This window comes from Zea mays, chromosome 4, assembly GCF_902167145.1.
Source record: "Zea mays cultivar B73 chromosome 4, Zm-B73-REFERENCE-NAM-5.0, whole genome shotgun sequence".
Lineage (NCBI taxonomy): Eukaryota > Viridiplantae > Streptophyta > Magnoliopsida > Poales > Poaceae > Zea > Zea mays.
This window is the reverse complement of record NC_050099.1, coordinates 181,089,328-181,102,044: the sequence shown is the minus strand read 5'-3', so window position 1 is coordinate 181,102,044 and position 12,717 is coordinate 181,089,328. Positions and strand designations below refer to the sequence as shown.

Genomic DNA, 12,717 nt, shown 5'->3' with positions numbered 1-12,717 from the left:
AAATGTGTGCTAGAATCAAGTCTCACACATATGATGAGTCATGGTACAGAAATAAATGTCACATATTTACTATATAATAGAAGTTTTGCACAAAATAACTAAATAATTACATCATACGAAGACAACGATCCCGCAACCATAGTTGACTGGGAGACGATGGTCTAGACCTCTCATGAACTCATCGCAGCATCCTTCACGTTCCTCATCTTGACGGTACATGTTCTTGACCTGGGGGTGTGAGTACAGCAAGCGTGAGCTCACATACGTTCATCGCTCAACAAGTTGTGGGGAATAATGTGCATGAGCTCACTTACGGTGGGGCTCATGTGAAGTGTAAGGCTTACCAAAGAAGATGGTTAAAGCTGAGCATTGCTTTTAAAGTTGGTCAAAGTTTTTTTAGCAGTTACTAAGTATAAGTAGATATCATCCTAATTAAATAAGAGATCACAGTTAATAATAAATCTCACAATGCAATGCAAATGACAAATTAAATTTAATTCCATAAATTAATCATGCGAGAGTCCTCAGTCACTCTTGATCGTGAGCACGACTGATATACCAGTTTTACACTCTGCGGAGGTTGCGCCCTTTACCCACAAGTCGTTTATCCCATCTAGCCAGAGTTTGCAAGGCCCTTAGACACTTCCGAGGTGAATGGCTAGGAATCCACTACGAGGCCTTTACAAAGTTCCACTAGCTTTAGAAAACCCGCTACGATTTCATGAGAAGAGCGATAAAGGAATCCCTCGTCTGAAAAGCCATCGCAGCATGATCGACCCGAGGACCTCCCTACATCGGCAACTCCTCTATCGCCCTTGCCCCTTTCGGGTAAGATATCCTCCACTAGCTTTTCTAATTAGTCAGCCAAGGGCGTCCCATTCCACCCTTATGGTAGCACTGTTATCTCAAGTTAAGCTCCATGTTCCAATTAATACAATAGTATTATCATGAACAATAATTAAACCACAATAATAATGAAACATGATCATAATTCATACATAACATTAATCCCAAAACTAGGTAGAGCAATAGCAAGTCTATCCAATAGTTCATTTGTTTGCAAGGCATGAGGTAAACAAAACTAGGATAACCTATTAGTTCCCAGCAAATTAACCTAAGCATGTCACAGTGATTACCAAGAACATTATTAGGTAAAGAAAAATGATCAAGGGCACAACTTGCATGTGACTTGAGATTCCAAGTATTTCACCAAGTTGGTCTTCGGGTTTCTCCTGACCTCGCTGCTACTCGTAGCAATACATACAAATAGACAAGGAGTACATAAAAATAACATTATACCAAACATAAGAACAAACTGCGTAGGAATACTTACAATGTAGTTATGGATTCTAATTGTGAGTGTGAGCGTGAATTTTAATTGTGAATGTGAATTACTCTATCTAGTAAATGAGATTGTGAGTGTGAATTTTAATTTATTGATCATTTAAATTATGCTTACAATGTAGTTATGATTGGCTAAGTGTCGATTCATAAGCCACACTAGTTGTGTAGGCCCTGATTTAGTTTACATCCTTTATAACATGACAGACAAGCTAATAGTGTAATAATGCCTTGGTTGGACATTACACCTCTACATGACCAGCTTGCCATAGCAAAAGGAAGCTTTGATGTGAGTATGAAATTTATTATTTGTGAACTATTTTTTGTGTGTGCTTATGAATTGTGAGAACAAAGATGTATATGTGGTTATCGAGGCATTGATGTCTATGTGTGTATCAGCCATCATGCCGCTACTTTTATTTGCAAGTTTATGGAAACCTCCCCGTTAGGAGGAGGTGTTGTCGAATTTTTTGTTGACAGACTTGTGTTTTTTGTAGAGGTCTTCCTAGCTACCGCGGGTCTGCCTACACCACGTCGCGTCGCCACTACACCGATCCACCATAGCCTCGCTAGCCTGACTCCACCATCATCCTAGGTATCACCTCTATTTCCGCATCATGGTCGTAGATCATGTAACCTAGTTAGACGTCTTCCGTTCGAAAGAGATACGATGTAGATAAGCATATCTTTGCATATCTACAAATGTATATGTTTCAAATTGTCCATGTTTTTTGGACAGCCCGTGGTTGCATAGATGGTGTTAGTTTCCATGCTCTAATCCAGTCCGAGACAGGGTTTCGGTATCACCTCCCTGTTGTTTACCGGACCACTCTCCCTGCCAGGACGTGTATCCGGAGAACAGCGGGGAGGTGCTACCAAAATTCTGTCTCGGATCGGAGTAGAGCATGGAAACTAACCCCATCTACGCAACTGCGGGTGGGATTGAAGAAACTGTGTGGAAAGATCTTCTCAAGCTTACACAGTAACGCGGGTGTCATTCTTTCCAAGTCTGCAATCACGGTCCGAGATAACTCTTTTACAAAAAGCTAGCGGAAGAAATAGCTCAACTCTGCGAGCGCTAGCTAGACATGCTCAAGGACATAACCTCGAACCATCGCTGGAAGAATTCGTTCAATCCATATGTGGAAGTCAAGACTCTTCATCCCTAAGACTCACAGAGTAGATAAGTTCACCCCCCCTACTCAGGTTAGCAGCATACCCATCAAGAAACATCAATATCTTGATCCACTGCATTACTTCATTCCTCTCGGCCCTACTGAGGACGAAATCGACCTTAGGCCTTCTCCATGTCTTTCCACCACTAGGCGGCTTCATCTCTTGGTTTGGTCTATCACATAACGATGTCAGATCCACTCTTGCCATTATGTTATCCTTTGACTTATCAGGAATGTTAATAATTAATTCCCAAAGTGCCTCGACGACATTCTTTTCAGTATGCATCACGTCAATGTTGTGTGGAAGGAACAGGTCATCATAATAGGGGAGCCGAGTCAAGCTCGACTTATGTGTCCACATATGCTGCTCACCATATCCCACAAAACCACCTTCTGGGTTGGCTAGGAAACCATCTATCTATTAACAAACTTCGACACCAGTTATCATTTCAGGTGGGCAGTCTAACACTACAACACTATTTGTAAAGTTCTTGATGTCTAGTCGAAATGCATGGTCAGGATGGAGAAATTGTCGATGTTTATCGACGACGAATATTTTCCACCCGTCTTCAACCAAATGAACCTAAGAGCTTCCTTGCAAATTGGGCATGGAAACTTACCGTGAACACACCAGGCGCAGAATAGCCAATACGCTGGTAAGTCATGAATGGAGTACTGGTACCAAACATGTATTCTAAAGTTTGCCTTCGTAGCTCGGTCACAGGTTCATACACCTTCCTCCCAAGCACGGACTAATTCATCAATCAAAGGCTCCATGTACACGCCCATTTTATTCTCTAGGTGTCCAGGAATTATCAACGACACGAATATGTTCTGTCTTTGAAAGCATACGCCGGGGGAGATTGATGGGGATAACAAACACGGACCAATATGTGTACGGGCAGCGGTCATTCCATAGGGATTAAACCCATATGTGGCCAGCGCAACACATACATTACGAGCCTCTTCGGCTTTCTCACGGTGAATGGCATCAAAGTGGGTCCGTGCTTCACCATCAGATGTGTGCCTGCATGTGGGACGCTGAGAGCACCTAGAGGCGGTGAATAGGTGATCCTGTAAAAACAGCTTAACAACACAACCTTGGACTAATATTAGATTAGTGAAAGTTAAGGCCAAGTTCGAGAGAGGGGTACAAGCGGAGTAAACTTCTTCACTTAATTGCTCTTCACAAGATGAGTATTAAACTTAGAGCAATTATGCCAGTGAAGTGAATGGAGGTAGAGAGAATCGCACAAGAATAAAGACAAGTGACATAACGATTTTTATCCCGTGGTTTGGTCAAGTAGAATACTTGCCTACTCCATGTTGTGACGTCCTAATGGACGAGGGTTGCACTTAACCCCTTTCAAGTGATCCAACGATCAACTTGAATACCACGTCTCTTTATCTCGACAATATCTCGTTGTGAGAAATCTCCACACTTTGGAGCCTCTCATGCCTTACACAAATGATCTCGAATGAGCACAAGAGTAAGGAGGGAATAGCAACACACATAAGAGCGAGAGTTGTAGCAACAACATGCACACACAAGACAAGAACGAGCACACAAAAGCAGCATAGCGGAGTTGCAACTCAAAGAAGTGCTCGAATCTTTATCATAATGAACCAGATGTGTGTATGCAAAGTCTCGGCATCTTAGGATGTTCAATGGGTGCTTGGTGTGCTGCTCCATGCACCTAGGGGTCTCGTTTATAGCCCCAAGGCAGCTAGGAGTCATTGGAGCTCCATTTGGAAGGCCATAGTTGACTTTTGTGCGTGGGCGCACCGGATAGTGAATAGTGCACGATTTCCTTCCTTTTCTAGCGAAGCCAGCCGTTGCAGCCATCGGCCCCCCGTGCACACCGGACTGTCTGGTGCGACCTGGTGACCGTTGGTGATGTCCACGTGTCATCCGTTGATCGCGTGGCCGACCGTTGGAGTGGGCGCGGCTGACTCGATCACCAGACAATCTGGTGCACACGGGACAGTTCGGTGCACGTCGGACAGTCCGGTGAATTATAGTCGCGGCGCTGAGTTTTTCCCGAGAGCGACTAGTTTGCCAAGGCGCCAGCATGGGCACCGGACAGTTTGGTGCGCCACAGGCTGGTGCAAGTTTGGCTGGACTTAGCCAAACTTCTTCAATCTGGTTTCTCTCGATTTGACAAGGTTCCTAGCACTTAGTAGAATAATGTTAGTACCAAAAACAATTTACTAAGGCTAGAACCATACCTTGCTTTTCCATTTACATCTCTTTGATACTTAGCACAAGACACTATGTGTTGAGCATCTAATCACCAAAACATTTATAGAAATGACCAAAGGGCACTTTTCCCTTTCAGACGCGCCTTCAGAACTCCGGTAATTCTTCTGTGATATATGCACATGGGTGGCGTCCCTGCATAGTGTCATTTAGGATCTCTTCCTGCCCAACGCGTCGTCTCTTCACTTGGTTTTGTTTCGCCCGGACGAGGCCCATTAGTACACCAACTTATCGAGGGCCCATCGGGCGGCCCATGGAATGTATTCGCGTCATGATGACCCATGAGATATCTATCTCCCACAACTGCCATGATATATTTAGCCACTATAGAGAGAATTTGATGTGTTAGTGTATGCTCATGCCACCAATTCATGATGTTGAAACCCTCACATAGCTTGTGACAGTGTCGCTATCTAGGTACGTTGATAGCTCAAAAAGATATTGAGTTGCAGATCTAGAGGCAGATGTAGATGAAGAGGTAGAGACAGATGAAGGACAAACTACATCAGATCTAGAATGACCAAAGATATCCTCTTTCCTATATGTTCTATTGATGATGATACCCTCTGCAGCCTAAATGAACCAAACTTGTTTTCATACATATTAAACAACTTATACAGTTCAATATTAACTTCAAAAAATATACAGTGTAATCAATAGAAGAAGCTTCAGAAAGTAGTTGTGAAACATTATTAAAACCTCTCATTTTAGCTCTAAGATCAAGAATGATATGATTATAACATATGTATGTACTATCAATACTTGATAAATTTATGTTTTATAGGAAGAGAAATATGCCTCAAGCTATTATCATTTTCATATGAATGCAAATGGCTAGAGATCTCAAGAGTATGGTGCAACATTAAAGACTAGTTCAATGATACTCACCAGATAAGGCAACAACAGGGTCATAGAATAGTTCAAGGAAGTCTAAAATCTTTTTAACACCATCATGCAAACCATAGTGAGTTGCAATAAACACGGAGAAGGTACTCCTATATGGTATGAGATGTTTAAGCAAAAGGTAGGTTGAGTTCCATCTAACATCCATATTCAAGCCAAACTTTTTAGAGTGCACTCCCTTAGCGATGCAAAAGATTTTATACAAAGCAATGTGTTGATTAGAGGAATTAAATAAATAAATTACGGTTCTAAAAACCTATCTATACAGCTTAAGTTTTTTGCCTAGATTTCATAATAAGATTAATTATATGGTAAGCACGACGCTAATGCAATAAGTTATGCCTAGAAGCCCTCAGAGGATTAGCATGAACAAGATCAAGATCATAGCACAAGAAACCGACAAACATTGGTATCAAAGTATTCATAGCAGATGCACAATGGGAGAGAGCAAGACAATGGTGAACAGACAGATGTACGTAGCTCGAAGCCGGAGGAAGGAGGGCACAAGGTGAACCGTGGAGGATTTGGGAGTATACAGGAGAGAAGAGGACAAGAACCTAGATCCGAGGACCAGAGTCGAAGTCACGGAGATAAGGACTACGGTGGAGATGACTCAATGTCCTCCAATGGAGGAGGCAAAGGGTGGAACCATGGAGGCGTGCAGGGGCGAAGCCGTGAAGAGAAAGGCATTTATGGTGTAGAATTGAAGCAACTGAGCGAGGCACTGAACGAGCCATTGGGGCGCTCCGGCAGATGTGATGTAGTGCGGGGGCCATGACCAAGAGAGGGCTTGTATGTGGGCCCCAAAGCTCCTAGTAGGTCGCTAATGTCTTGCCATTGAATCGAGTCATAGTTGCAATATTCCTAGGTCGATTGGGCCGAGGAACGGGGTCGCGAATCATGGGTCAACACATGGAAAAAATATGGTACAAGGGAGGTATACCTCTATGGGACGTGAACCGTGAGTTTGGTGCGTGAACCCAAGTTTAATGAGTCAATAATCTCAGATTGATTCCATGGGTTGAGGGTCGTGTTCCAAAATCAAGGACCCTATGTGCTTTGTCCTAGCGGTCCAGCCTAATACCAGCTTAGCACAACCTAACACTAGCTCAATACCAACCCATTATAGTAATGAAACTTTATATTTCTGCCTTAGACACACATAGGAGCCATAGACATCAGGAGGCAGAAGCGCCGTCGTCCATCATAGGACCTCTGCAACCTGCAGGAGGAACGTCGACACATGAAGCCAGAGCGCTTCCTGACCACGGGAGGACCCCGTCCTCACCACCATAAATGTTACCCTGTCGTCATCTGCGATGCCTTGCCCCAATCTGTGTCGCCCTGTCCAAACCTACATGATCCTCTGTCACGAACGAGCATCGGTCGTCATTCCCATTTGCACTAGTACAATGGGGCTGTTTGGTTCAGCTTTTTTCTGACCAGTTTTTCTGAAAATCTGGCTGTGGGGAGAATCTGGCTGTGGAGAGAATCTGAGTATCATTACGATTACGTGTGGAGGAAGATAAAATTGTTCATAGGGCTCAGGATCTAGAAAGTGACGGATTCCTACTATTACAACGACTCAATCGATTATGTGTTTATGTTAATTTTGGATGGTTTTTGTCCTAACGAATTTTATAGAAGCTAGCTGAAAAACTGAGCGTTTGGCAGTCCGCAGCAGCTTTTGGTGGCCAGAAGCTGCCAGAAGCCGAAACAAACAGGCCCAATGACTCCCTAGCGTTCGGGATGATGACTCATGGTGACCCTGGCTCATGATTTGAGACGATAACCTTGGGTCACGGTCACGGAACACGGCATTGATCCGGTTTCCTGTAACTATGGATCGAGTTGTGAGTTGTGACGTCCAATATACTCGGTGTGCGGCGCAGGCATAACTTTGAGGTTGGGTCAGGTTGAAACTTCAGGCTGATCCGAGCATGGCTTCACTGGTCTGGACCAGACAAAAAATACTTATCCTAGTGTGTTTTTTACGTCTATAGTGTTGAAGTGGTTTGGTGTAGAATTTAATATAGTTTGATGTATAATATAGTATAAATTTCACACTAAAATACTCTACCATATATATAGGTTGAATGGGGTGTACGTACGTCCACGTAAGGCCACAAGGATCTATGGCAGGACACACTCCGACTCCTACGCGTCTTGGTTGGAGCACCTCAAATCCCGAAGATGGATATATTATTGCACAAGTCAAGTCTACATTCAGGTTTCCCTGATCTTCAGGCGGCAGACATAAAACGACACTAGTGATTATCATGGGCACTTAGGAAAGAGAGACAATCATGTCAATAAGGTCTTGTTCGGTTGCACAGGGATCGACGGGAATTAAGGCGAATTAAATTCCCTCCTATTCAATTTTAACTTTAACTAGGAAGATATTTAGAGTCGGTTTAGTTCGTGTCTCACTTTGTTTAAGATTAGTCATTCGAATTGAATAACTAAACTTAGTCAAAAATTTAGGCAAAGTGTGACAGGTTAGGCAGCAAACCAAAGAGCCCTTTAATCTCCTCAAATCTCATTCAATCACTCCTAAACTGAACAAGCCCTAAGGCCAATGTTCGGTTCTACCCCAATCCATACGGATTGAGGGGGTTTCAATCACTAGTAAATTAAAATCTCTCACAATCCATATCAATCATTTCGAATATATATGGATTAAAAATAACTGAACAAACCCTAAGTTCTCGTTTGTTTTCTTTCATTTTGAGGAATTGGAATCTTACTAATGAAATATGTTATTTTTTTAGAATATGACGTTCCACCACTTTCTAAAGTTATCATATAAGCTTATCTCAAATTAATATGGTGAGAAATGGAAATTGATTCTATAGATTTACATGCTATTTTTTCGATGTACAGCTTATAGCACACTTTTTATACTTGCATCCATATAACATAAATGTAGTATATAACTATCTCTCTCATATGATTTAAGATAATATACAAATATATTACATATATAAATATATGAACTTAATTAGTTTTGTCTAAATTATAATTATTATAATGGAACTCAATTCCAACGAAACAAACGGATCCTAAAGAGAAAGCTATGAATTGTAAATAACCGAACAAGTCCTAAAGTAAAGCATAAGTACATGAGTGGATTGATCAAGGTGGTGGTATGTGTAGTATATCTACGTCAAATCAAGAACCAATCAAGCAACTGGAGTTGGTAAGGTGTAATCGCGTCACACTGAGTCACTGACGGAACCAATTGAGAAGCAGGCATATTTGACTATTTAGAATAGCGGAGAGACTAGTGAGAAACAACAGATGAAATTTTCAGAAAGTTGCTTAGGTCTAAAATTCCGCCGGGTCAAAACATATATCTCGACAGAATGGGAGGTATTTTCGCACACCATCAGCTTTTTCTCCCAAAATATCTAAAGGACCAAAGAATCCTGCGTTTGTTGAAAACGGTAGGAAAACGACAGAGATCCTGTCTCATGTATGTTAACACAGCCTTATCTTAAATCAGCATGCACAACAGCACAAGTATGCAGGCACCAAAAAAACCTGGTATCTAGACAAATGCCAAGATGAAATCTTGAATATTTAGCAAAAGCTTCAGCAGATAACTAGTTAACTCAATTTCAACCAAGCACAAAGCGCATATAAAAGGCATGTTTGGCCACATATCCATAAATCATAATGTTAAACCATATACTGTAACAACGAAAGAAGGGGGAAAACAAAATGGTAAAATGGTTCAGTCTCATAAATGGCTCTCATACAGAGATAGTTAAAATAGGGAACAGGTCGATAACCAAAGAGTTTCAGAATGCGACTTCTGCATCTGAGCTAGACACGAGCATATGCTACCCCAAGGTGCCAAGCAGGTGCTTCCCAATCTCCCAGTCTTTATTCCTGAAACATGGAACAAAAAAATATTAGCCCAGGTGAAAATGGAATGTAACTTCAGAGAAATTTGCAGACGCCGATGCTTACCCTAGTCCCTATGTACATAGTCCTATGGCCAAGCTTCAAATTCCTCAGAAGAAATCGCCAGCGATGGGCATGTCATCGAAGGTCCAGAGGTCCATATTGCTACCAAGATCCTGTGATCCATCAAGGTTCAGAAGGCTATCAATTGAATCACTTGCACCGCCATCCATAAGAAACCTCATATAGGATTCCAAATCTGTCAGCCCATCAGTGAGATCAACAGCATTGTTCTCCAGGACAGGAGGCACCATCGAGCTGTTTGAATTGGAGTTGACAAATACAGACTCATCGCCTTCAGCAATAGTGGGAATGGGAGCAATGGATGTGATGTCTGGTGTCTTAGTATCATTCTCCCAGCCCAAGTCTGAGCAGCCAAGGGAGTTACTTCCCTGGTCAGAGTGCAGATTCATGATAGGATCCTCAAAAGAAACAGTAGAGTTCATTGCTGGAACAAATGGATTGTTGGATGCGTAGTTAACAGATTGGTAGAAGGGTGCATTTGTGTTGGCAAGGATGTTCATATCTGTTTTGACAATTGGCTTCTGTTCAACACATGACTTGAGTGCTTTAGCAGAAGCTGAACTAGAACGGCACTTCTGACCAACTGCTGGTGCATCAGGAAAGTTAACCTTGGCCTTCTTGCCACGAATCCTGCGCGCTTCAGCATCATAAGCTCTTGCAGCTTCCTCCGGACTATTGAAAGTACCAAGCCAAACACGAACGCCCTTCTGGGGATCTCTGATCTCAGCAGCCCACTTACCCCAAGGGCGCTGGCGGATACCCCTGTATTGATTCTTCCTCTTCCTTTTGGCCAACCTTGCTGCAGGGGCATCATAACCAGCAGTAGTCATGGTGCTTAAGCCATCTGCAAGCAGGAAAGAATCAAACCTTAGTAACATTGCCTCTGTCAATGATATATATGCATATTGAGTTATGAAGCAACATCACAACCAAAATTAACATTCTCCATGCGCATCTATTTCATATTTGCAGAAAGCACAGTTCAAAACACGATAAATATGAAAGCCCAAGATTCTACACAACCCTGGTGCCATCAAATAAATCATTATTATGCAATCATATCTAAAACTTCCACTATAGACGATACTGCACATTAGAACCCATTTGCAGACACGGGACCAGAAATCTGACCTTCCTAAACTTTGCAAACTGCAAGCATTTGGACAATTAATCAGGCCTAGTGACTCTTCATTACTTGCAACGAAATACAATCATACAAGGAACCATATAAACAGCAGATGCATGTGAATATATAATCATGTGCTCAAGCTCAACACCATAAATCGCGTAGGGTAGTTTAAAAGAGTCTAGAACAATCCCCACGAAAATTCATAGGCTACAGACATATCAAGTGATACCACAAGTTCAGAACTATTTAAATAATATGCATCTAATGTAACTAATCATGCACAAACGGTGGAACGCCCAGATCCAACACTCGAAGAACCGAGTTGTGTTCCCACGACTCCCAGGTGGGCAACCAAAACAGACTATTTTGCCCATTACAGAATTGTAACTCGAATGAAAAAGAAAGCGACAGACTTCATCCCAATCGGATACCATAAAATCATCTAATAAGTTGCAGAATCCCCTACAAGCCAAAACTTAATCTAAATAGTAAACACAAATCCCCTCGCTTTTTTCTTTCTTCGTCCCCGGTCCATTCCAACCACCGAGTCGCACCTCAAACGCGCACCGTACCAGCCCCCTTAAAATTCCTCAACTAACTCGTAGATTCTAGTCGTCCGCATCAATCAAACGCAAAAAATACATATACAGCCATAGAAAATAAGCCGCCTCGAGCTTGAGCCAATACCTCTGGAGAAAGTACTCTTGGCGGCGAAGGGCTTGATCTCGATGACGTCGTCGTCAGCCCCTTCCCCGAGCTCCAAATCCGAATCACCGGAGTCGGCTTCAAAGTCCTCGAAGTCGGCCTCGAAGTCCTCATCGTCTTCCGCCGCGAACGAGCGCCTCCCGCCGGCGCCGCCCCTCTTGGGCTTCTTCTTCTGCTGCCAGATGTCCCGCTCCGTGAGCCGGCGCGGCGCCGGCTCGCGGAGCTCGGCAAGGATCGCGCCGCCGCACATGGCTCAGTCGTCGTCGGGAGCTCCGGCGCCTGTAAACAAATCGGTGGCTTGCGACTTGCGAGAGCGAAATGGTGGACGAAACTTTGGAGAGCGCGGACGGGGCGTGGGCCCTATATATTGGCTGGCCGCCACTGGCACAGTCTGCAGGCGGCCAGGCGCGTGGGGGTGGGGGGGGGGAGAGGGAGAGGGAGGGAGGTGCGATGGGGTCCACACGTCAGTCGACGGAGGCGAAACGGAAAGCTACAGCAATAATGGTACAAAGTAGGCAGAAGATAGCTAGGACTAGTATATTTGCGAAATTGCTCCTTCGTGGATGTAGAGGTCTGCAGAGGTACATCTCAAAATCTACTCTCAATCTAGATGATTAGACATTAATACTTTGATATCCAATGCTCCGATGTCAACTTTAGAGTATTGAGATTTTATAAAAAAACAACCTCTAAAATATTTATTAACATAATGTAGCATAACTATACCCCATGCGACGAAAAATAGGTGTTCCATATATTGTGTTGATGCGAATATAACTAATAAATATGTGCCAAAGTTGTGCCTTCATATCAAGGGCTACATCATCATTCTCTCTAATTAGTCACATGACTAGCAAACATACGCCTCATGTTTTGCAAACAAAACCAGCAACAGACATTTAATTGTGGAAACGGACGTCGAGTGTTGTCGATAAAACTACGTCACTTTCACATGTCTAAGGTAAGGTCATAAAATAAATGGTTGTCTTGGCATAATTTGCGGGCACATAAGTGCCCAAACACATGGGGCCCAAATCATTCGGTAGAGCGTCAAGCGGAAGCCACTGGGTTAGAAACGGAAAAGCTATAGTAACAACGGTGCGATAGCCGGAAGATAGAAAGGACTAGGACATTTTAATATTGCCCCTCACTAGATTGGAGTTTTACAAAGGCACACCTTAAATCTACTCACAGTTTAGGTGATTAGCCAT

At 43.0% G+C, this 12,717-nt stretch overlaps 1 protein-coding gene across 2 annotated transcripts; it reads right to left on the bottom strand.

Annotated features, from left to right (window-relative positions):
- Positions 1 to 9,319: 9,319 nt before the first annotated feature.
- Positions 9,320 to 11,912, bottom strand: LOC100282307 (uncharacterized). 2 transcript variants are annotated; one of them, NM_001155219.2, is given in 3 exon segments: positions 9,320 to 9,573; positions 9,655 to 10,516; positions 11,489 to 11,841. In NM_001155219.2, coding segments are annotated over 2 exon segments (1,086 nt in total). In that variant the 5' UTR covers positions 11,757 to 11,841; the 3' UTR covers positions 9,320 to 9,573; positions 9,655 to 9,698.
- Positions 11,913 to 12,717: the final 805 nt, after the last annotated feature.